The sequence below is a fragment of the Lampris incognitus genome, chromosome 3 (genome assembly GCF_029633865.1).
Source record: "Lampris incognitus isolate fLamInc1 chromosome 3, fLamInc1.hap2, whole genome shotgun sequence".
NCBI lineage: Eukaryota > Metazoa > Chordata > Actinopteri > Lampriformes > Lampridae > Lampris > Lampris incognitus.
In genome coordinates this window covers 18,362,598-18,388,317 of record NC_079213.1, presented here as the reverse complement: position 1 = coordinate 18,388,317, position 25,720 = coordinate 18,362,598, and the positions used below count along the sequence as shown (strand labels likewise).

The 25,720-nt window shown below is 46.5% G+C and overlaps 1 protein-coding gene across 1 annotated transcript in view; it reads left to right on the top strand.

Moving 5' to 3' along the window:
• foxp2 (forkhead box P2) overlaps positions 1-25,720 on the top strand; it is a 64,396-nt gene that overhangs the window by 21,660 nt on the left and 17,016 nt on the right. Inside the window, exons 3-9 of the mRNA XM_056276677.1 lie at positions 2,117-2,254; positions 4,404-4,493; positions 7,102-7,297; positions 9,156-9,462; positions 11,657-11,761; positions 18,510-18,597; positions 21,433-21,516. Of these exons, the coding sequence (XP_056132652.1) occupies positions 2,117-2,254; positions 4,404-4,493; positions 7,102-7,297; positions 9,156-9,462; positions 11,657-11,761; positions 18,510-18,597; positions 21,433-21,516 (1,008 nt within the window). The remainder of the gene's footprint in view (positions 1-2,116; positions 2,255-4,403; positions 4,494-7,101; positions 7,298-9,155; positions 9,463-11,656; positions 11,762-18,509; positions 18,598-21,432; positions 21,517-25,720) is intronic.

Genomic DNA, 25,720 nt, shown 5'->3' with positions numbered 1-25,720 from the left:
GCAGCTCTATGCTAAACACAGGCACAATTAGTGTCAGGGAAGGGGGTTGCTGCGCGCAGTGAGTTTAATTGTATAGCTGCAACACAAGACACCGGTCTGAAGAGTGGTTGTTGACAAGCCACCGCAAAACAGCCCGGTGACATGTTGTTATTGGATCCGCTGTTGCAGAAGTTTCAAGCCATCCCTGTGATTTTTGTGTTGCAGATTACAGGGCAGACGGGAAAACATCAGGCCATGCGAGTATTGTTTTGCAACCCGCACTCACACAGATGTAGCTTGGCATACACAAACACACACAAATATAAAAACAGCTGCATACACGTGCACATTTATTAAAGCTGGGCCTACACACCCACAGCAGCCTACATACACCACACACTATTTATTATTATGACTGATTTTTTGTTGTTGTGATGTATTACTGTTGTTGCTGCAGTGTTGAGGAGCTTAAACACAAGAATTGTACTCTCTTGTACTCGTATAATGAGACTAACAAATAAAGAGTCTTGGAAACCCCGTTCAGTCAAATGAGCGGATGGCAGTTGCGTTTCTAGTGATCAGCGGTTGACAGTGTCCAGATGAAGGTCAGCCATCTCAGCCACAGGCAGTCGTGGGAGAAGGTGAGAGGACAGTCTAGCAGCACAAAAGGGAAGCCGTTGTGTGCAGCGTCGGCAACCCACATCACTCGCTCACCTTGTTTTTCCGAACTTCACCGTAGAGTAAACAACATTTAACAAGCGGGTTTGTCTTTTCTCTGTTCAATTATTAAGCAGGCGTAAGGAATCGAAGAAGAAATTGAACGGTAATATAAATGTTACCCCGCACTCCCCTGTCAGAATGTGTGCGCACAATCAAAGGCGGGCGCAATGAGAAACGCATCCTCTCTCTACTGATGTGCTGCCTCCGCAGCGGCGTGCTCCGCTGCCTCAGAAGCACTTGGCTGAAATATGTGTATCTTTGTTTTGTTTTGGTGAAGTTCTCCCACTGCAGTTTTGACAGCTCGTATTTTAATGATTGTTATCACCTGAAAAAAAAATGACATGAGTTTTTCAGAATGGCACGTCGGTGGAGAGCGAGAGAGGTTCGTGCCTCTGGCTGCTTTCGTGAGAATGGGAAACTTGAAGAACTTTCTGCTCGCTGTAGAAGGAAGAAGAAGAAAACACAAAAGAGCTTCTCTCCTTCATAAACACAATTGTTCAAGACTCAATCTTTTCCTGTTTCCCTTTGCTGCACTGAGAACCCCCCACCCCACCCCACCCTTACCCCCACCAAAGAACCTTCCCGTTCCCACCATCGGAAGTCTGCTCAGCTTGAACTCCAACCTCGAAGCCTCGCCCCACCATGTCACGCTGATCGTGCCCGCACTGTGTCCACTTTGCTCGCCACTGTTATTTTAATCAACATCGGAGTTGTGCGTTTTCATGCCGTTTCACGACAGCAGCACTCACAGGCGAAGTCCAAGTGTGTGTTCGTGTGGGCGCATGTGTGTGTGTGTGTGGTGGTGGAGGGTTGGGTGGGGAGATGCAAGGGTCTTGCTAATTAAGGTTACATCTATTTAAATCCCTCACTTTTCCCGGTGGTGAGGGGCCGGTTTGTGTGTGTGTGTGTGTGTGTGTGTGTGAGAGAGAGAGAGAGAGAGAGAGAGAGAGAGAGAGAGAGAGAGAGACGCACACAGGAAAATAAGGCGAGCAACACAAAGGCACAGCACCCATCTGTCCTTCAGTGTCTCATCAAGGCGACCACCATCAGGGCCACGGCAGGCCTGCTCTCCCCACCTCGTCGTCACCAATTACCCTGCTCCCAGTGGAACCACTAGACCTGACGCACGTCTCTGATGCTCTTTTCTTTTATCTTCTTTTCAATCTTCCCCCACTTCTCTTTCTGTTCTTCTTCTGCTCTTCATTCTTGTCTGTGTTTGATCTTCCTCTTATTGTAACCATATCTCGCTTCATTTGTGTCATCTCTTCCCTACCTCCCCCATCCACACACCTCCTTACTACACACTCTGTCTGTCTGTCTGTCTGTCTGTCTGTCTCTCTCTCTCTCTCTCTCTCTCTCTCTCTCTCTCTCTCTCTCCCTCCCCCCCCCCCCCACCTGGCTCTCCATCCATGTCTAGGTTCCAGTGTCAGTGGCCATGATGAGTCCCCAGGTGATCACGCCGCAGCAGATGCAGCAGATCCTCCAGCAGCAAGTGCTCTCTCCCCAGCAGCTGCAGGCCCTGCTCCAGCAGCAGCAGGCCGTCATGCTGCAGCAGGTGTGCACGGACATACACACACACACACACCCACACACACGCACGCACCCCTGCAGCAGCAAACCACAGTATCACCTAGTCTCACACACTTTGACTCGCATCTAGTTACACAATAAGTACCCAGTCACCTGTACACAGATGCATTCCGAGGCACAGGTACACACACACACACACACACACATACACATGCACACACACAATCACACCTAGAGGCAGGCCCCAGACACACTGAGACATACAAATCAAGGTAAACACATGCATACAGAAATGGGCATACCCAGATGAACACAAACACTGTAAGATGCATACAAACAGATGAACACACAGGTGATCTCAAACACGTCTTATCCCCAAAAATAAAACACAAGTGCATAACCACACGCATCTTACTGTACACATTAACACAGACCAGAAGATATCCATACAAGTGAACAAAACATCTAGACACACAAACCCGCTAGCGTACAGAGACACGGTAAGACCTTTAAATACACACGCTGGCCTTCACAGTTTAACATGCGCAAAAATGCACGTGTCTCACACTTACACACACACTCGTCTTTCATGTATCACTTTTGTGCCAGCCGCCGCTTCAGCCCTCCACAGTCACTTATGCCAACTCATCGCCGCCTGTTGTCCTTGACACACTTTGCAAGAAGGAGCCAGAATGGAATCGACACACTTGTTCGTGTCACCTCTAATTAACTGTTTCTGGCATATCGATGGTTTAATTCCCCGACAGGCATCCATCGGGGACCCGGGGAGTTGGGGGTGCGGTTCTGACAAACGGCAGAAGTGGGATGGTAGCTGGCGGGAGATGCTACTGCTCAGAATCGGCTCGTGAGAGTACACACGGAGTCCTTTGTCGAAGTTGAAACGTGTCTCTCGTTTGTCGTTTTGATTAAGGGGAAGGAAAAAAAGAACGGGGGGTGATTTAATTAAGAGTGTCAGTCATTCCCGTTACTTCCCTCTCATTTAGGGTCCTCAGAATGGGCATTTGATTGCGAGTCGCAATCAGACGACCCGCAGCGTGTGAGACTAGCGATATTTTCCTTTCGGCGATTGGCCAAAGCAGGACGTTAGCCTGCACTAAGCGGGTGTAGCTAAACATAATAAGTAGCAGGACTACAGTAATGGGTGCAAGGTTGGAAGTCATGTGGCACAGTTTGCAGTGTTACGGAGAACTTTTGTGTTACCTTGAGAGGAGTTCAGGAGGGATTTGTTGAGGGGTTTGCATCACACCCGGCGATTGTTCAATGACATGGAGTCACAGAGGCCAAAAGCCATGCTTGTTGAGCAAAGGGTAAAGTGCTCTTGTTGATTAAAGCCGATGAGATCAAGTGTTACCAAACATCTCACAGTTGCCCTCACGAAGCCCACCCATTTATTTTCAATGGCTGCTAAGTTTTGCTACGTTTTGTGCAGCAAGTACCAAGCAGTTCTCGTGGCCTGGTTCCCGACACTGCTGTTTGGGGCTATAGAGCCATCTGATGTTCCCATGGTGTAAAACTGAAATTGTCCTTTAAATGGCTGTCACAGAAATGTGTGTTAAAGGAATCAGCCCAAAACGGTAAAGCTGCCCCTCAGAGGGTTTACTCTGTTTGTCTCCACCACTGCAAAGGATGTCGGTGCGTTCAGGCAGCCAAATACGTAGTTAATGTGATGAATTGTTCCCCCCTTGCAGAACTGTGCCAGACCATTAAAAGTCCATATGGAGAGCACTGTGAAAGAGGGCCAGGGCACATATGCCAAAAACAGTAGAAAATGACTCTAATTTATGATGTTCAACGATGTGCTCTTCATATTCAACATGTGCTGAAATATTGCTGCCAAGACTAAACTAAATTGTCAACAAAGTTATTGTAATGGATTTTTTTTCTTGTCATTTTCTGTGCATGTCAGTCAGAAAACCCCATAACTAACAGTCCTAATGCCATATTATTACAGATAGAAACAGTTCAGAGCCTCAGCCAAGACCGGTCACTTTTTTGCTGCATACGAGCACTCCATGGTTGTGTTACTACAGAGATTTAGAGATATGCAAGTCCATTACATTTAATCAATCAAAACCTCTATCGCTGTGTGTGTGTGTGTGTGTGTGTGTGTGTGTGTGTGTGTGTGTGTGTGTGTGTGGTTCATGTTTGAGCAGCAGCACCTGCAGGAGTTCTATAAGAAACAACAGGAGCAGCTCCACCTGCAGCTACTCCAACAGCAACACCCAGGCAAGCAGGTTAAAGAGGTAAGGCAGTTAGGGACACACACACACACACACACACAGCTGCTACTAAAGTTAGATTGTAAGATGCTCATGAATCACAGTGACAGGCGGCCATTCAACAGACACGGCTCTCTCAGTCACTCTGTCTGTCACAGAGGAAGGGACCACCATGACAGCCTTAGCCGTGTTAGCATAGAGGTGTTAGCGCATCACACAGCACCATACCTGCAAAGCCAGGTGGGGCCAAATCCAAACAGTGTGTGCAAAGGCAGTTAAATTGATCAGAAAAGGAAAAAAACAAGTGGTATCACGGAGAGACACACGGTTGGGTTTTTTCATCTCTTTCTCTCTGTCACTCCTTCCCTCTCTGTCTTTCTCCCCCCATCTTCTGCCATCTTTCTCTGTGTCTCTTCAAGTGGCCCATTATGCGGGCCCTACAGGAATCTGCAACTGACCTCCCGGCGGCTTTGTTTCTGTTTGGATTTGTGAATAGAATTTTGCAGGGCCACGCCATCAAACATGGAATAGAAATTGCTCCCTTATTTCTCTTGAGGCCACTGTGTGTTTGTGTGCATGGGGGTGGGTATGTGTTTGTGTGTGTGTGTGTGTGTGTGTGTGTTTGGGGATGGAGGGGTGCTCTCGCCATTATGCAGCCTGTTTTCTTGCAAAGTGCCTCACAAGTTTTGCCCCCCCCAGATTTTTCCCAGCACCACTGTGAGGCACAAATGCATGAAGATAACACATGAGTACACTCATTCCTGCGTGTTGGTCTGTATGTGTTTCTCTGTGTTTGTGACTTTGTTGTTGTTTTTTTTGTGTGTGTTTTTTTTTATCCCCCCCCTTGTTCTCGCCAATTGTATCCGGCCAGTTGCCCCACTCTTCCGAGCTGTCTCGATCTCCACTCCACCCCCTCTGCCGATCCAGGGAGGGCTGCAGACTACCACGTGCCTCCTCCGATACATGTGGAGTCGCCAGCTACTTCTTTTCACCTGACAGTGAGGAGTTTCACCAGGGGGACGTAGCATGTGGGAGGATCACGCTATTCCCCCCAGTTCCCCCTCCCCCCCCAAACAGGCGCCCCGACCGACCAGAGGAGGCACTAGTGCAGCAACCAGGACACATACCCACATCTGGCTTCCCACCTGCAAACACGGCTAGTTGTGTCTGTGGGGATGCCCAACCAAGCCAGAGGTAACACGGGGATTCGAACCGCCGATCCCCATATTGGTAGGCAACGGAATAGACCACCATGCCACCTGGACGCCCCTGTGGCTTTGTTTTTGCATGTGTACTTTTGCAGAGAAGAGTGTAAAAACGGATGAACAGATCTTGATAGAAAGACAAAGTTCAAACCACTCTTTTTCGATAGCTGGATGACTTGAATCATATAATATTATCTGTTCACTTCAGAACCATGACCCACAGTAGCCACAACTAGGCAACATGAATCCCCTCCACTCATATACCACTTAAGTATACCATCATAGACACCATCTTTGACAATCAAATTTTCCAACAAATACCCCCAGTCACGTGTAAGATGACTTTGGTCTGTGTGTGGGGAGGCAGTTAAATTGATCAGGAAAGGGAAAAAAAAAGTTTTATCACAGAGAGACACACGGTTGGGTTTTTTCATCAAATTTTCCAAAAAATACCCCGTGTCAAGTGTAAGATGACTTTGAGTGTAAAAGATGGTGTGTTAAGTTTTAATGTGGTCGGCGGTAAAATGGAGGGCTCCCATATCATGGCAGTGTTGTGCTGCTCAGAGCCAACGCTTGCTTTATTTATTTGTTTATTTATTTATTTAAATTCTCCTCTCATCGGCCCCATCCACCCTCATCAACCCCCATTCCAACTTGTTTTCCTGCTGGGGCCCCGGTCTAATGTTTTCCATTTTGTTTATTGTTGTTGTTTTTGTGTTGTTGTCTTGCACAGGGCTTACGCAACTGATTGTCTGTGCCGGCGGTAAACAACTCTGCAAAGCAGAGAGGAGGACGGGAGAGGGGGAGGGGGGTGCATATTAGTATGAATGCATGTGCTACCACCTCCCACACACACACACAAATGCACAGACATCAGCTGTAACAGACCATCAGCGAAGATGAGAGAAGTAATTGTCAGTTATGAGGATTAGACCAGAGGCTTAGTATCACACACAATCACAATTTTCACACACTGTCGGGCTTGAGAGCCAGTCTGTCAGCAGATACGTGCATATCAGTGCATGAGCGAGAGAGGCGAAAGAGAGCCCCTACTACTGAACACCGCACCCCCCTCCCACCCAAAAAGAAAAAACAAAAGAAGAGGAGTGAGGTATGAGTGAGCACAGCTTGAAAGGGAGAGAGAGAGGGGTACAGCTGAGGTCACGGTGGCAGTGAGCGAGCAAATGTCCTCGCGATCCTTGCAGCCACACAGTCTCTCCTGCACGCACGCAATCCACAAAAAAAACAACACAAGAAAAAAACTGTCGATTATTTGCGCTCTCTCCTCTCTCTCATTTTCTGTCTCTCTCTTCCTCTGTCTCAGTTGTTAATTATTCTGTTATTTCCCTCCCATCTCCTCTCTCTCCTTCTTTCTCTCTCTCTCTCTGTCCCTCTCTCTCTCCCTCTCCCTCTCCTCCTTTCTATAGCAACAACAGCAGCAGCAGCAGCAGCAGCAACTGGCTGCCCAGCAGCTCGTCTTTCAGCAGCAGCTCCTGCAGATGCAGCAGCTCCAGCAGCAGCAGCACCTGCTCAACATGCAGCGGCAGGGCCTGCTCTCACTGCCTGGGCCCGCACCCGCGCCCGGCCAGGCCGCCCTGCCCGGACAGACCCTGCCCCCGCAAGGTAACGAAAGGGGACAGACGCGGTGATGTGGGTGAATGGGTCAGGACAGGGAGGTGGTGGTATGGTTTGAGAGGCGGGGGGTTGGTAAGGGAAGGAAAATGGGGGTGGTCGTGGTGGGGTGTTGGGTTAGCCAGCCACGCTTGCTGTCATGTGCTGTGAGCGTGTGACACACAAACGCCGTGCCAGCGTTCAGTCGCTTCTGGGTTCCACGTTTCAGCATGAAAGGAGATGCAGGAGATGTGTTGGAAGGTGGTGAGCAGCAGGAGGAAGGCTCTGTCTGTGTGTGTGTGTGTGTGTGTGTGTGTGTGTGTGTGTGTGTGTGTGTGTGTGTGTGTGTGTGTGTGTGCTTTATGGTCATTGTTTCTATGTGTCCATCATATCTCTTCTGTTGGTATTCCCTCACTCCATCCCAACTCAAAAGGTATCTCTGTCCCGCTGTCTGTATGACCTCATGTCCCTCAGCTTGTCCCTCTTTTGTCTCATTGTTATGCAGCCCTGTGTCCCACTTCCTCTCCATGTCTGTCTGTCTGCCTCCCTCTCATTTACATGCTCTTCTGCCCTCCACTTTTGTCTCTAACTCCCCTTATTGTCAGGCATGGTCTTCTATTCTCTCATTCTCTCTTTAACTCTCTGAATTTCTCTTTTCTTTATCCACCTCTGACTTTACTCTCTCGCTTTCTCTTCTTCTCTCTCGATCTCTTTCTATCTCTCTATCAGCTCTGCCCTGCCTGCTGCCTGTGTTTCTGTCTGTTGTTTTTCTTTCCCTGTCTCTGTCTCTATTCCCCCTGCTTCTCTCTCCTCTCCTCCCCTCTGCCCTCCCTCTCCTCCTCCTCCACCATTGTTGTTGTTGTTGTTGTTGTTGTTTACTGCCTTCACTGAGAGCCTGCAAATTGAGGAGGCGGGGGAGGAGGGAGAGCCAGCTCCATTTTCTCCTTCTGAGCCAAGTAAACACCTATGTTTGTTGTTTACCACCAAGATGGTGGAAAGTGGGGGGGGGGGGTACTGCAATGGACAGGGAGACGAGAAACAAAGAATCAGATGGCATTTGATTCAGTCATCACGTGGTAAAGCAAATGGTCGGCCAAAGTATCAAACAAACACGACAGGAGATGTATTGTACATAGCATGATATGAAATACCGTAATAATGGGCTGCCATCTTGTTCCAGAATAAAGGAAGCAATTGCTTGAAGACTTGGTACTTGGTCTGCCTGAAAATACAGAGGCACGCACTCCTATGTAAAGTCGGTGTGGGCGGAAATGGGCAGTGAGGGGAAACCTGTGGTATATTTGTGCTCCGACTGGGTGGCCGAGGTCAACTTCAGGTCAGGGGTGTAGCGGCAGGGGGTACCAGTGAGCCACCTAGAGCAAAGCCTTGAAAATCTAAGCCTTTATACATCTTTTCAAGCATTGTATGCAGTGTTTAACCTCCTCAGGTTTGTGCCTCTGCATGCCGGCAAAACCTCTGCATTCAACTGTGTGAAGCCCAGGTCAGACTAGAAATTGGCAGAGTAAGATTCCTTCACATGTCTTTGCAGACTGGCAGGACTGGAAGCTCCCTGCACTGTGGGTAGCATTTTGGCTGTGGCTAGCAAGATTGTGGTCAATTTGTGCTCCTCTGGTATAGAGTTTGTTGTATTTATTCAGATAATGTGACACGACAGCTTCCTTCATGTGTGACTCTTCGGTGCAGAACTTGGGTGTCATAATTCACCAGGGTTGAACAATCGTGATGATTCCATTCAAATAAACTGATTTTATTGCGAAATTTTGCTGTCATGAATTCTGGTGCGACTTAGGCATCACTCCATCATTCCCTTTTTCTGACGGTCTTCTCTCTCTTCTGTCCACCCCTCCAGCCGGCCTGAGCCCCGCAGAGCTCCAGCAGTTGTGGAAGGATGTGACCGGAGGTAGCACCCACAGCATGGAGGACAACAACGGCATTAAACATGGCAGCAGTGGCACTGGAGGGGGCGGCGGCGGCCTAGATCTCTCCACTAACAACTCCTCCTCGACTACCTCCTCCTCTTCCTCCTCCTCCAACCCGTCCAAAGCTTCGCCACCAATCTCTCACCATTCCATCGCCAACGGACAGTCCCCCGCCCTCAATCACAGAAGAGAGCGGGAACGGGAACGGGAGCGGGAACGGGAGCGGGAGCGAGAGAGGTAACTTGGGGCACCGCACGCCATCGCGGTACACGCTAGCACAGGCGGGGAGAGAAAGATGAGGGAGCGAGGGTGAAAAGTTAGCGCGGTTGGCTGTTTACCTGGACCACATGTAAACAGGATGCAAATCCTCTGCTCGGCGTGATGTTTTTATAGTTGTTTGGTGGGAACACATCAGAGCGCCATACAGGCGTGTTGGGTATTTGCCCTCGTTTAAAGCAGCAGAAAAAAAACAACCCCAAAACAAAACAGAATTTGTTCCTACAGGGATGGAGTGATGTTTTGTTTGTTTGTTCAATAGTTTATTAGCGTCTTGGTAATATTCAAAAAAAAATAACAACCTTGTTCTCCCTGGGGACTGTGCGTGCTATTGAACGCACAAATATCAAAAGCAGGGAGAGGCAGCCAGACAGGCAGACACGCTCACAGCGAGCCTCTCTGGCAGGCAAGACAAGGTAACCTCCTTGTACATTAAGTATTTAGTGCTTTCTCTCTCTTTTTTTTCCCCCACCCCGCTTTTGAAAATTACCTCCCTTGCTTGCTTGTCATGTAAACAGAATACGTGATGCCTTGAGTGGCGTTTCCAGGATGTTTATCCTTGTGATGGCATCTTTTATAAACGCGCTCACTACCAAAACACTGTTCACATATCTGCCTATCTGGTCTATGCATTATTCAAAGGCTTTTCTTGGGCGATATTATAATAAGGATGAAGGGTAGTTGTGTTTGTGTGCGTGTGTGTGCATGGTAGATGGCGATACACACTGGCGGTGGAAGTGCTGTGTAATTGGTTTAAAGTAGATGCTATCTCTCCAGCACCACTAAAAGGGGGCTTGAAAAAGATATCTTCCAAAGGAAGACGTCCCTCGGAAGAGGGAGGGAGAAAGTGTACAGCAAGAGAAAGGGGGGGGGGTGAAAAAATACTTTTTATCCACCTTTGTCCCGAGGGGTGTGTGGCATCTCATAATGACAGAACAAGGGGTGTCGTCGAGGAGAGTTGCTTACTAACACGCTGTGGATCGATGTGGGGAAAGCCTCGCTGTGAAACACATGGTGCGAGCACTGCCACCCCTCTCACACACACACACACACACACTCTCTCATCCACCACACACCCACACGCGTACACACAATCATTGACCACACAGGCAGGCAGAATCATGATCCACAAGCAGACGTGCACATGCACTTACACAGACCAGTATACACTCTCATTCATGTAGACTTGTATAGAACCATACACACACACACACACACACACACACACACACACACACACACACACACACACACACACACACAACATACATACAGCAGCATCAAGCCTAAAGGTTAAACCGTCATCTTTAATAGGATGTGCTGTCTAGGAGGGGTCATAACTTATTTGGGTGCCATTTGAAAAGCGCCAGAGAGCCCCAGCTCCCCCTGTCCTCAAAGAACATAAGTTACACACAGTATTAATCTCCTGATGAAAATTATATGGCCGTCTGGATTTTTAATGTTTACTTGAAAGACCCACAGCCCTCCCTCCAACACCACCGCCATACCCCCTCCCTTAATAGCTTTACAAGATGGGATGGCGGTTGCGGTTGAGTCAGTCTCGACTCCCCATAGGAGAGTTTCGCTGCTGGTGTTGGCTGAATTAGTCTTTCACACACACTGGTTTAGTCCACACATTGATCACGTTAGTTACATATAGTGAATATGAGGTCCGGGGGGGGGGGGGGGGGGGTTTGAGATCAATATACAGACTTGGTAGTTTTTTTTATTCCTAGGCTGGCCTGTCACCCCTATTTAAACATGCAATTTTATGGGTAGATGTGCACGCACACATACTACATACACACACCAGCCACCACCTCTGTATTGACTAGTCACTGTGACTTCCTTATTTTAATTGGCTCCTCTTTCTCTCTCTCTCTCTCTCAGCCTTGGCAGTTGAACCATTCAGTAGTGTACTGCTGAATTGACCTGTTTTGACCTCTTTGTCACTGATTGTAACCTGACAGGCACAAGCCGCCTCAAACCATTATAGCGTCTGTGATGAACCTGACACTACTCTCTCCCCCCTCCCACCCTTTCTGTTCTCTTCATCTGCTTCACCCCCTCCCTCCCCATTCCCCTTGCTATCTTGATCTCTCATTTACTGGTGCTATCGCTCTCTCTCTCTCTCTCTTTCTCTCTCTCTCTCCAGCTCGTTACATGAGGAAAGTGGAGGCTCACACTCCCTGTATGGCCACGGGGTGTGCAAGTGGCCCGGCTGCGAGAGCATCTGTGAGGACTTCGGACAGTTTTTGAAGTAGGTTTGACTTACTTTGCACTATATATCGTACCGCTTACAATATAGCACTGTGTGTGCATTTGTATGTGCACACGTCAGCTGTGTCAGCCACAGTTAAAGCTTTCTGGCTACCATGGACTCCATAGTAAGACAGACAGTAGTATTTTCTCCCTCTGTGACTGTAGGCAGGCTGAACAAAGGTGGAACAAAACAACAACAACAAAAAACGCAACTGTCTCTCATAGGGACATCAAACCCTCCAGATAGCCAGACAGGCAGCTGACAGGGCAAGGCTTAAAACGTCATGGGATTCAAACCACCCATGATTCATGGGAGATCTCCTTTGCTGGCGTGGAGGGACCTGATAGGTTTGTAAAAAAGCATCAAAAGCTAATGGCAACTCGCATGGCCACGCACTCACCTCCACAACAATGGCCCCCCATTCACCGTTGTCATGGTGCAGCCACCAGAGCGAATGAACTCTTCATGCTCCATCAACAATTTAGTTAATTAGCTCATTTGTAATTGGTCGGCTTTGTTGCCGGGATGTTAGTGGAGGGACATCAAAGGAAGAAGGTGTTTGCAGCACTGCTGATTACAGGTTATCACATTGCCACTCACCATGAGCGAGCCTCAGTCTGCCTTTCTCCCTCATTCTGTCTGTCTGTCTGTCTGTTTGTCTGTCTCTGTCTCTCTCTCTCTCTCACTTTCACTCTGCCTCTCGTGCAGCTCGCACACAAAGAAGGAATGAAAGGGAAAGCTTTCATTTGAATATTCTAATTAGATTTGTAATTAACTGTGAAATAACGATCTGGCAAGTGTGTTTCACAGGGTGTTAATGTCTGTGTGAATGCATATAAACTCTTGAAAACGGGATATGTTCTGATGTATTTTCCAAATTATTTGCTTTTCTATGTTGGCTAATATAGTTAAATTGAAGAAAGCTTAAAATTCAGTTATATGGTAAACAAGTCTGTCTAAAGGGAGCTGTTGCACAGCAGCATTTAGTCAGGCGATCCTAAGACAGCCTTTTTGCAAATTTTATAGTGCTGGCTTGTGTAGTAAGGCTAATATATGTCTTTGTGGAATGACATGACTGAAATAAAACGAAACTTTTACCAGTCCCTTGTGCACACAAACCAGACAGGACATTTCAGTTGCATTTTCACACCTTATCATCACACACAGCACGCTAACAAGAAACATAATTGACAGTGATGGATTTAAATGAATCCCAGGTGAATATAAAATGCAACAATAGCTTGACAAGTCTGTTTGCTTATCCGCACTGGGTAATTCAGTTCATACATACATAGCAATGTGATAAGCAATTTTCTAGTAGCACAGCTCATCCATAGGCACAACTTGCATAATGTTTGTACTATACTGCATGCTATACCATTGCCCAATCTTGACTATGTGTGTGCTAGTCCAGGACGTGGAGTTTGCCTTGCAGCTTGGGAACATAGTATGTGTGTGTGAGTCGGCAAGGCTGTAGAGGATTAGCAGGCTCTCCAATACCTCGTCCCGTCACCCCAGTTCACTTACTTAGAACTTGTCAGTCTATCCTTATGCACTGTAAACTTGGTCTCAAGCAAACACATGTAAGTCTGTGTGCAGTACGGATAATGCATTTTGCAGTTTAGCTGCTTATTTAGGTAAGGGGCAGAGGCGCGTGGAATGCAGCTCCGTGACTATGAACTCCATAAGCGTGCGACCCAATGCAAAAGGATACATTGGTGTAAACCGAAACAGAGATAGAGAAAAACGAGGTAGATATCAGACATGAAAGTGACAAGACAGGTAATTCTTTGGCAGACAGTTTAGGAAGAACCCTTGCCAGAACACCAGCTGCTACAAAACAGAACAGTGTCTGGGTTCAACTTTCCCCGCGCATCCCTGCAAGTCAGAGGCTTGCTCTGTACTGTAACCCAGCCAGCACATGAAAACACCAACAAAGAAGACAGGCTCGTCATCAGAACAAAGATGACTGCTCGGCGGCATGCCTTGGAGGTGCGATTGTCGGTGTCAGAGGGAGTCCTTTCATGTTTTTCCGGAGATGCCAGTTGTCTACACACACACACACACACTCACGCACGCTCACACATACACTCACACGGTTTAAACGGGTTTACATAAAGCGGGTGTCAGAGTCAGATGACAGTTTAGATGTTAGTCGCTGAGTGTGGGTTGCTTGTGGGGAGTGGAAGGAGGGGGGGAGGGGGGCTGTAAGTCAAGCCGGCATTTTGTCATTCGCTGTAGGAGCCCTCCTCAGCAGCGGAGACACGTTTAGTCATCTCTTGTTGTGTTGCAGGGAGAAACTTGTCAAGATCAGCATTTAATAGCTCTTCAGTGCTCTTTTAAGTGTTCTCACCTGGAAAAGGTAGCCTCGAGGTGGCTGGCACCCCGAATTAGCTCTCTGAAGTTCAAAATGAAATATTACCGTTCTGAGTGCTTCATGAGTGGTGGGGCGTATGGGGTTTGTGTTTGTCTGCGTGTCTGCGTGTGTGTATGTGTGAGTGTGAGTGAAAGGAAGAGGGATGTTGACGCATGCGGTGTAGCTATTCTAGCACATACAGTGAAAAGATGAATCTGTTACTAGATAGTGGCGATCAGGGTACCAGATTAAGAAATGTAATCGGTGTAAGGCGAGAGGTAACTAGCTGCTGCTTCCCAGCGGTTACACTGGTCTGCTTAAGTTGGTGTACCAGGGCTCCTGATAGACCAGCACTGTTCAGTAGAATACCACTTATCGATTCGTTACCCGTACAAAACGTGAACCAGATAATCGTCTTCCATTTGAAGCGTCTCCAAACGCATATTCACATCTTGTCCCGGGTTTGGCCCTTCACCCCACCCATACACACCCCTCCCCGCCGCCAAAGTCAGTGCATATCCACCTCAAGGAAATGGACACTTTATGTAACATAACAAAACCCACACCCCACAACCAACACACACACACACACAGACAGACTTAACTCTTCCTCTCCCCGTCACTGCCGTGCTCTTCTTATTACCAGCAGGCAGGCAGGCAGGCTCCGTGTTAAAATGGCAAGCTCAGCCGCTAACCTGACCGTTGGTGTCTATAACCCACTGCTAATTAAACCCACAAGGCAGCAACCCAGTCTCTCTCTCTCTCTCTCTCTCTCTCTCTCTCTCTCTCTCTCTCTCTCTCTCTCTCTCTCTCTTAAACACACACTCACACAGTAGAGACAGGCGGGCCTGCGGCCCCTGGATAGTGGTGCACCCCTCCACCCCACCAGATGTCTGCTGCATTGTGACAAGACCTTTAAATCGGAGGGCATTACTTATGCACCACCACTGTAGGAGGAGAGAGAGAGAGAGAGAATAATCACATGTGGACATGTGTACACATGCTTGTATTTATGTGCATGTATAGGTACACACGTGTTTTAGTGTACAGTATGTCATTTGTTTTATGCATGTGTTGCATAGTTGTGTGTGCATGCCTCGTTGTTGTGTATACGTGTGTTTGTGTGCCACAAATAGACAATGAGAAGCCCTGGCTTCCAGTTCTTTTCTTGGCTTCTGTAGCCCCTGATAATACACACCGACAATTAGCAGAGCTGTATCATGCCTTTATGCTGGGTGAGTATATTTATTACTGGGCCCTTAGTGGACGCTCATGTCATATATATTCATGCACACAGCTGTGGGAGAACCCACTGAGATGCTTTGTTCCCTTCACTTGGAGACAACAGAGGAACATCAGACCTCGATTAAGGGATCTTGGATTGTTGAGCTGGTCAATGCAAAGTGCCCCTGTGTCCACCAGCCTGTCAACACAACTCATTTCTCCCCATTTTTCTCTCTTGCTCTCTCTCTCTTGCTCTCTTATTGTTTCTGTTTTTGCATGTACTTTGTCTTTTCCATCATCGGTCTCTCTCCTTCTCTTTCTATCTATCTATCTATCCATCTATCTATCTGGGGGGCCTCATCACACAAGTAATTCCCTCTTCCAAACAAAAATCAATATTCCTCCCAAGTGAGCCATAAATGGCATATGGTAGCTAGGTAGGCTAGGCAGCAAGACTATTTGCTTAGAGGCGTCTCAGTCCCTCACATCTGACCCCAACACCCACCTCTCTCTCTGTCTCTCTCTCTCTCTCTTCTCATGAGCAGTGACATTGGGGTCCTACCGTGTCAGAGGGTGGTGCTGTGACAAAGAAAGGGAGTCGTTCTTTCAGCACCGCTTGCTCTCACCTATATTTTCGTTTCTGCCACTCACATTTGCATCATATGCTCTTTGCACATTCTCTCAACCAGAGCTCCTCACAATCAAGTGTAATTAAAACACAAGATCTTTGACTAATGTACAGGCAACCTATTCTTAAGAAACTCCAGAGCCATGGCAATATTGCCCAGCCGATAACACTCCCAAGCACTGAATGATCATGTCAGAGGGAGGTGCTAAACTAGGAAATGCATCGAGAGCCAATGAGAGTGAACAAATGGAGATGAACAGATTTTTTTTTGGAGAGAGGGATGTTAGATGCTTCTTTTTGGTTTTTCTGTTATGTTTTGGCAAATAAGGTATTCCTTTATTGTCTTCTGTCTATCTGTCTGTCTGTGTCCCTTCTATCGTTCCCTCTCTCCCTCTCCCCTTCTCTTGTGTGGTGTTATTAATGCACAGTAGGGTATGCTGCCATTTGAATATTTCATATCTGCATGCAGTAATCTGCCTGTAATCGCCCTGCTAACTGGCCAGCGGTTGAAGGTGTATGGAGGAAAATAACCGGCTTGAGGACTATCAGGGCCTTCTCTCTCTCTCTCTCTCTCTCTCTCTCTCTCTCTCTCTCTCTCTCTCTCTCTCTCTCTCTCTCTCTCTCTCTCTCTCTCTCTTTCTCCCCCCCCCCTCCCTTGCGCTCTCTCGCTCTCTCTCTGGTCCACCCACGCACACACACATAAGCATATACCCCCTCAAAACATTGGAAGAAAAACAAGCTGCTTGTTGATGACGGACGAACTTAATAAAGAATCTTCTTTTTTTGCTTGCCCCTCTCTCTCTCTCTCTCTCTCTCTTTTTTTTTTTTTTTGTAATGAGGTATCTTCAGGGACGGCAAGCAGCCCGCTCGGTGCTTTTGAAGCAGCTGTAATTCATGACACACGCCATACATCAAGTGCATAAGATAGCATTATGGGCAGTGAAATGAAAAGGGTATTTGCAACATTAGTTCCCTCATCCTGCGAGGGACATGATTAAATGATTAATGAAATGCCCCCCTTTTTTTGCATGCGCATTCTGAAACAGCAATTAGGTGTGGGGCTGGAGAAATCCACCCATCCAACCCTCCCCTCTGTCCCTCTATCCCTCATCCGCCCCTCCCTTTTAACGTGCTGCCTCGTTCTTGATTTATAATGGAAAATTTCTGAGCGTTAGACCTGAAACGGTTACAAAAGCATGCGCGGCGAGGAAACGGAGCACTTTTAAATGTGCGTCTCCGTAATTGAAAGGTACTGAGCGAGTGTGATTACAAATGTCCCGTTCGGCTTTGATTGGCACACCAAGAGGAGGCGGCTCAATGAGTTGTATTGTTTTGCATATTGAAGATAAACAATAAGTACAGGGGCTGGAAGATAAGAGTAGAAGAATAACATGTGATGGACTCACGTGTGTACTTGTGTGCACTCTGCATTTATTTGTGTGTGTGTGTGTCAGTGCAGTATCTGTTTCTAAATGAATTTTCTGCTTGCAAACCGGTGTGCGTCCTTGTTTATCTAAGCGCGTGTGTTGGACCGAGTGCGTTTCAGGCAAAGTAAAAGCCGGGGGAAGAGCGAGAGATTTTGCTCTACCTCTAATGCACTGGAGGCGGCCCAGTAAATGATCATTGAAGGGTCTGCAAGCTAACCTATAATTACCGGAGGGAAAGTGGCAGCTCTGGCATTTCATAAGCATGTCTCCTCAAAGCCCGCTTTGTGAGTTTGTCACCAATGATCATTTAGATAGAGGCTCATTACCCAGCATCACAACACTTTGGAAACACCCTTTCGCCCCGGTTGTATACCGGGATTTGCATGCGTGTATATGTGCGCATGTGTGCTTTACAGGAAATAAAGGTCTGTCTTAATGGCTAGGCTCTTTTGTGTCCTTCAGACGAAATCCAATCAAGACAAAAAACCCTCATTGACTGTTATGGCTGTCTGGCTGCCTTTTTCTTCTAATGAGGCGAACACACCAGAAGCATTTAATATGTCTGCCAGTGGATAATGCACGTTCCATTTGAAAGATGCCTTTTTTTTGTGCGTGTGTGTCAAATGTTGCTGGTGTTAAATTGCGTGTATTGTTTTCCGTAAACGAAGGAGACAAAGCCGTTCTGCTAGGCTAGCACCTTTTATTCTCTGAAGACGGCGCAGTTCAGGGTGGCACTGAAGTTAGCCTTCCAGACTGGCGCGGGGGCCTATTGTCATGTTAAACATGGCACCGCCACGCAGCCATATTGGAATTAGTGTCTTACATTTAATTACCGAGTGTCAGAGGGGAACAATGGCTCACATCAGGATCCTATACTTAATTGTCGTGGTATAGAAATATTAACATGTATGGAAGGGCGATACTGTCATTACTATTCACCGTGATCAAAATCATGGCGAAAATAAACACGATCTACCACCCCCCTGCTGGAGTTTTGACATATTTGACAGATTTTTATATGAATCTGTTTTCTTGTTCATGTGACAGATTTATGTGAATTTGTTTCTTTTGCTGTGCATTGACCATGACAACATCCCATGTCTTCCATAGGCACCTTAACAGTGAACACGCCCTTGATGACCGGAGCACAGCTCAATGTCGGGTCCAGATGCAAGTAGTGCAACAGCTCGAAATACAGGTGGTTGCTTACACACACACACATGCAAATATGACAATCCATATTGTGCTCCTTGATCATAATGTTTCTTGTTGCATTGTATATTTGACAGTATGATGGTGGTGGTGTGCGTATTTATTGTTCACCATTCAGATAACTCCTCAACTTTCAAGTAAAACTTTATTTTTGTAATTTCTCAGCTGTCGTGAATGTTTGTTGAACTCGTCTAAGTTGGAGAGAGAGAACACGGGTCCCTCAAAACTTGCACGGGAACCAAGTGAATTCAACAAAGCCAGCAAACAAAGGAATCCTTGGGCCCTACAACAAAAGCCATTATGGCTATTCTAATTGAATTAAGCGTGTGCTTTATTTTCTCTATCTTTTTTCCCCCTTCCTTTCTTTCATTCCAATTAATAGCGAGCGCATCTCTCTCGGTCCGCTGTGTTAATTAACTGCACTTTGCACCTGAAGAAAGCTCAAAAGGAGGAAACTATTTTCAGTAGGTGGAGCGTGACCTTATTAAGGAGTCACGCTGGCTAGATAATGAGAGCGCTGATTGAGCGACATCATTACTCAGCACCGCAGACAGCCGCTCCTCTTCGCCAAGAAACAAATACACACGTGTCTCAAATTAGGGCTCGCTAAAATAGCACTTTTGAATGGGAATATCTCGTCTGCCCACAATCGAGAGAAGCCCAGCCGCTGTGCCATTTACTTTATTACTGCGCCGTGGCCTTTGTTTTAACAGTGTCAAACACAAAGCTGTTAGATAAGCAGGGTTTCGCCGAGTTGATGCCGAGTCAGGTTTTGGGCTTTGAGGTTTCATGTCAGCGCCGAATGCTAAGTCAGGACACAGCACACTTAGCCATACGTGCTGACCGCTGTCCCGAGTATGGAGACAGTGTACAGTGTGGTGACAGGAAATGGAGGCACATGAACAATAGAGTGAAAGACACAACACTTAGGCCTGCTTGCCCAGTTGTGTACCAAAGTCTCCTGCTTCTCTCTCTCTCTCTCTCTCTCTCTCTCTCTCTCTCTCTCTCTCTCTCTCTCTCTCTCTCTCTCTCTCTCTCTCTCTCTCTCTCTCTCTCTCTCTCTGCTGGCACATTTATGCAAACAAGTGGACTTAAGCTATTTTTGTAGCATCAGAGAAATAATTACCCGCCACCTAATTAGCTACCCTCTATAACGTGATCCGACAGAGGCTTCTGCTAGAGCCATGGACATGTGAAAACGTTCTTCTGTTCACGTGGCGTTGTTGCAGAATCGCCCGTGTTGTTTCAGTTATACATGGGACAGGACAGGACGGGAGTCAGAATTGCCAGCGTACCAAAATGCGGGATGAAAACGCCGAGGGAGTCGCAATACTGGTACAAGGCCGGAGAACAAAAACTAAACTTCACTCCTCTGGTTCAGAGTCAAGTTCAAAGGCGTCCTTGGAAAGGGTTTCCACGCAAACACAACCTTCCCTCCCCTTCTGTCACTCCCGCTCCACACAGCCTGTCCTCCACCGTCGGCCTAAGCCGGCGTGATGCTGATCTGAATCCAAGCCAAGCATTCACTCCCTTACATACAGTTGTTTTTCCGCTCCGATAAACTGTTTGTATTTATTTGTCAGGGTCGTGGCGTCGTAAAATGAATAATTCCTGCACTTGCATGTTAAAACAAACAGCGGAGCGAAGCATCTGTGTTGTTTATTTTGTGTTACTGAGAAATACACTTTTTAGGTTTTGTTTGAACTTGTTTTTGTTTTTTCTGATGCTCACAGCTACTGTAGCTGGCGCTTTAGTGTGACCAATTACGGCAGCGCACTTCTGTTTTCCGTCCTGTCTCCTTTTCCCTCTTCCTTACTCCCTTCATCCCCCCTCTCTCTTGTTCCCCGAGAGCCGTCAGTAGTAATGAGGCCCCGTGTGTGTGTGTGTGTGTGTGTGTGTGTGTGTTTGTACATTACTGGTGTCGGGGGTTGAGCCTTTCACACGGTCCAGTCCTTGTCACTCCCGGTGAGTTAGATTGATGATAGGCGATGGCCGGGGCCACTAACTGGACCTAGGAGGGCCCCGTGTGGAGGCGCGGAGGCGGGGCCACCTGGCACCCTGTTTGGAAGACCCCTTCACCTCTCAGCAGCTGCTGGCTGCGCTCCATCCCCTAACAGTGTCCACAGGACTTTGAACAGACACTCAGGACCACCTAATTTATGGCCTGACTAGCTTGTTACTGTCAGAGCCTCGCTGACCCAAATTCTGCTATTGACAAAAAGATGAAATGCTATTTGTTTTGCCTGACCTGACGACCTCCCCCTCTTCCTCCAGCCTCTCATCCTCCCCTCGTACAACCAGCAGGAGAGTCCTTTCTTTCTCTCGTTCTCCTTTCGCGCTCTTTCATTTTCCTTTTTCTTTTTTCGCTCTTTTTTCACTTTCACTTTCTTTTTTGTTCTTTTTCTCTCCCCTTGTTTCTCTTTGTTTCTGTCTTTCATTAATTCGCTTTCTTTCGTTCTTTTTCGGCAGTTTTTTCACTCTTTCACTTGTTCTTTTTCTTTCTTTGTTTCATTTTCTTTCACTCCTTCTTATGCATTTGTTTCCAGCCTCCCTCCCTTTTTCAGTTCAGAGTGTCTCTTCTGCTGGAGAAGGAGCCTACACGGCACCTCCAGAAACTCCATATCAAGAAGTATTATTGCTGTGGTGTGTGTGTGTGTGTGGTGTGTGTGGTGGTGGTGGGGGGGGGGGGGGAATAAATCACTCATTTTTATAACTGCTTTTTTTTCTTTCCTCTGTCTCTCAATCTCTTTTCTTTTATTCTTTACTCTCTCTTTCTGTCTATGTCCTCTTTCGTCTTCTGTCCTGTCCTCCATGTTAACAGCTTTCTAAAGAACGTGAGCGTCTTCAGGCGATGATGGCCCACTTGCACATGCGGCCCTCGGAACCCAAGTCATCTCCCAAACCAGTGAGTGCATATTGCTCTGGCTACCGTAAACACGCTGTGGACTGAATGAGGCCCCCGGGGGCAGAAAATGAACAGTTTAACTGCCAGGCAGTTAAAATGGAGAGAGAGAGAGAGTGTGTGTGTGTGTGTGTGTGTGTGTGTGTGTGTGTGTGTGTGTGTATGTTTGTGTGTGAGAGAGAGAGAGAGAGAAAGTAAGTGAGGAGAGTAGATAGAAAAGGAATAGGATTTGTAATACCAGGTTACATCTATTGCCTATCAGGTGCCGCGCGGCGTGAGAGGACGGTAGAGTTTGGAAGTGTATTAGATGGCTGAGGCGCCAAGTCCTCGGCCAGAACGACGGGTCATTTTTTTCCTGTGATGGATATAATAGTCAAAACAACCTGTTGGCCACTGATGGCTGTTTGGCTCACCGGCCACAGCAGCACTTAAGCGGGGGATTGAGAGAGAAGAATGTCTGTCATTTTTACAGCAAACGCCTGAAACAAATGGCGTAAAAATGATTTGGTGTTGGACCGAGTGTCTGTAGCTGTGCTGAAATTGACTCGCACAAAAAAAATAAAAAAATAAAATAAATTAATGGAACACGTTTAAAGCAGAGTGGAAAAGTATTTTTTTTCTTTTTTTTTTGTGTTTTTAATTGAAAATGAATACTCGAGTTTATATGATTACAAATGTATTTAAATCAACCAACATTTAAATTTGAGATCAGCCAAATACGTTGTTTGAGAAGAAGGGAGCATTCTGGAGAGCAAAACATTGTTAGTGTGTTTCTGCTGCTTAGTAAGTGCCTAATTTCAATAGAATAATTTTCCTCATCACCTCCCATCCTGGAACGTAGATAATAAAAAAAAATAGCATAATTATCCCGTAATTCCATCAGGAATCAAACTCCCCTTTTTAACAATTTATTATTCAAACTCTCTCTCTCCCTCTCTCTTGCTCTTTCTTTTTTTTTTTTCTTCAAAACTCTGGCAGCTTGGCCCCATCTCGTCCAATAAAGAATTTGCAGCCTATAATCCAGGCCTGAATATGAATGAATGATGCTAATGAAGTATTGCATTACATAAAGCGCACATGAAAGAGCAGCTAATTGCATTTGATGGTGGGGGCAATTCAGACAGAATTCTTAAACGAACAGTTAAGTCCTCAGTTTTAAGGCACCCCTCTCGCTCGTTTTATTTTTTGATAAGGGTAGGTGAGGCGGGGTATTCAGCGCAGGCCGTAAAGAACACACGTGTTTACGCGTCTCGCACTGAACGAGAATGAGGAGAGCTGCTTTGCAATTCGGAGACGGGCAGTGAGTCTCAGCCACGGGAGCACAGATTTACACCCGTCACGATCGGGGGACCCGCGTAGGGGGAAAAAATTGTCCAGATATTTGATAAATATGGATAGTCTGAATGTATCAGTGGGGCTGAAGTCCTGTTGGTTTGTCAGTGCAGCCCCGAGTAACGGTCACCGAATGAACGCAAGACAGCAGTGCACTGTCTCCAATATGACCCCATTTACTGTCTGAATGGCACTTCATTAAATGTTACCTTTTGGCCATGCCATGGATGGATGAGAATCAAAGTTACCAAGGCTGCAAGTCCTGAATAATGAGCTTTTCTTTCCTCTCTCTCTCTCTTTCTCCCTCTCCCTCTCTCTCTCCCTCTCTTGCTCTCTTTCTATCTTTTTTTGTGTCTGTCTGTCTGTTTCTCTGCCTCATCTTCGTACTCCCAAACCAACCTTGAATATGTATTCAGATGAGCTGGAGGTGGTTAAGAGAGCATCCTCTCCTCTCCCCTCTCACTTTCCTCTCGGTTCGACTTTAATCAATTCCATTTTACAAATACGGGATTGCACGCCTGCAAACATGTTCCAGTTGTTGCCATATTTAAAAAAAAAATGTTTTAACATCATAAGTAGACACACACATATACACACACACCTGACAGTTTTTTGTTGTTGTTGTTTTTTTGAAGTGCGCGTTCATTTATTCTGTTTTATTCCCCCCCCCCCCCTGTTTCTTTGTTTGCCATCATATCAAAACCCCTCTAAAAATTCATGTCAGAAATTCTACATTATCTGGATGGGCTGTGTGCAGCAAAATACAATGAATGAAGGCTTACGCAAGATACTTCACACACACACTCACACACGCACACATACACACACACACCGTCTTGACCTCCCTCACCATGAATTATATGGAGATTTGTACATTACATACAGCAAGCACTGGTTATTTTGCAGCGACCTAGTTGAGAAAATGAATCAGTGCATTTTGTGTGTGTGTGTGAGAAAGAGAGTTTGTACTTGAACATGAAAAAAGAAAACAATATCAAAAAAGTCAATGAAAAATGACTGACTGAGAAAGGGGAATATGCTTCGATTAAACACCATAGAATTGTGTAGGCTGGTCAAAAAAATAAAAACTGTCAACTGGTTTGTATGTTTGCATGCATCCCTTGTTTAAATACAGAAATTTGCAGAGTAGATTTGTGTGTGTGTGTGTGTGTGTGTGTGTGTGTGTGTGTGTGTGTGTGTGTGTGTGTGTGTGTGTGTGTGTGTGTGTGCGTGCGTGCATGTCTGTGTTTGTGTTGGGGGGGTGCACAGCAGCTTATCCACCTAATCTATCCTAGTTATACATGCATATGTACTCTTTACTTTTACTCCCTCTCCAGCTCCTCCTCCTACTCTCCTCTTCCTCCATCTTCTCCTCTTCCTCCTCTCGCCCACCCTCATCCCTCCTCAGCAAAAAAAATCCATGTATGCTAGCTTCTGCTAGCCCACTGCTCCACCCGGCCTCTGCCCCAACCCAGCCCTGCGGCTAAATAGGCACACAATTACTATCTGCTGGAGACCCCTGCCTTCACCCGCATATCGCCAAACTTGAAATTTCATCCTGTTTATCAACACATGCCACAAATGACCGCTTATACCTTTTCAGCTCTCGCGCTCTCTCTCTCGCGCTCACTCTCTCGCTCTTGCTCTCTCGCTCTCTCGCTCTCCCTTTCAGCCTCCACTTCCCTCCAGTCTTTCAAGTTGGGTTTAATTCAAATGCTCACAACGGATGCATTCCACTCGCCAACTTGCAATTAAGCCAATTTGGTTTGAATATGTAACGATGTCATTACCATTCCACCTAAATTAGCGCCGAGACTGAAAGGTCAGTTAGGAATTTTCCAGTCGGTTGGAGCCTCTCACATGAGATTTGGGAGGCAAACGCAAAGGTGGTGGAAAAGCCGGACAGATTAGCATGCCCCCCTTTTTTTCTTTTTTTTTTTTTGTTAGCATTAGTAAATGGTAAATGCATTGCCGTTATATAGCGCTTTTTTAGCTACCACAGCCACTCAAAGTGCATTGCAATCAATGAACACTTCCCATGCACACACACTAATACAACGACGGCAGTGTCAGCCATGCAAGGTGACAGTCAGCTCATCAGTGCCAGGGTTATCAGCAGACTCTCCGGTCACACGTTTTGAAAGAGAGGAAGAAAGAAAGAGCAGGTATATATTTCATGAATTGCCCCCTAATCCTATCACCAAAAAGTCCCATTTTGGATCCCAGCAATAAACAATCTCCATCCATTATCCAAACCGCTTATCCTGCTCAGGGTCACGGGGATGCTGGAGCCTATCCCAGCTGTCATTGGGCGGCAGGCGCACCCTGGATAGACCTCCAGGCCTGTCCATCACAGGGCTGAGCAATAAACAATGTGCATGTCAATAGCCAAGTGTCCTATTGACAAGCCCATGAGCAACACGTTAATAGCGCCATGTGCTTCCCTGGTGTAAGTGAGTCAGTGTATTAGTGTCAACTGTGTAGGAGTGAGAGTGAGAATGACCTCCAGATGTGTTATTCCTTCGTGGATACTGCATCTGTGAAGTATCTGCAAAGCAAAACACCGACCATCTTCCAACAGCACCAAATCTTTTTCTTTTTTTTTCTCCCTGAAAACAGATTTGTTTCAGGGTTTTGTTTTGTTTTGTTTTTTTTTTTGTTTTTTTTTTTACAAAAGGTTCAAATTGGGGCTTTCACTAATGACTATTTTGGGAACACAGTAATGTTTTGATTACTCTGAAAAATTAATTGAGTTAATGGATAAGAAGAAATTCATTGTTTTATTTAAGAGCAAGAAAGTAACATAAGATTAGGCTGTAATTTACACTCTGGTTCCCCCCTATTGCCCACTGTAATATAACTCCCGTCTTGTGAG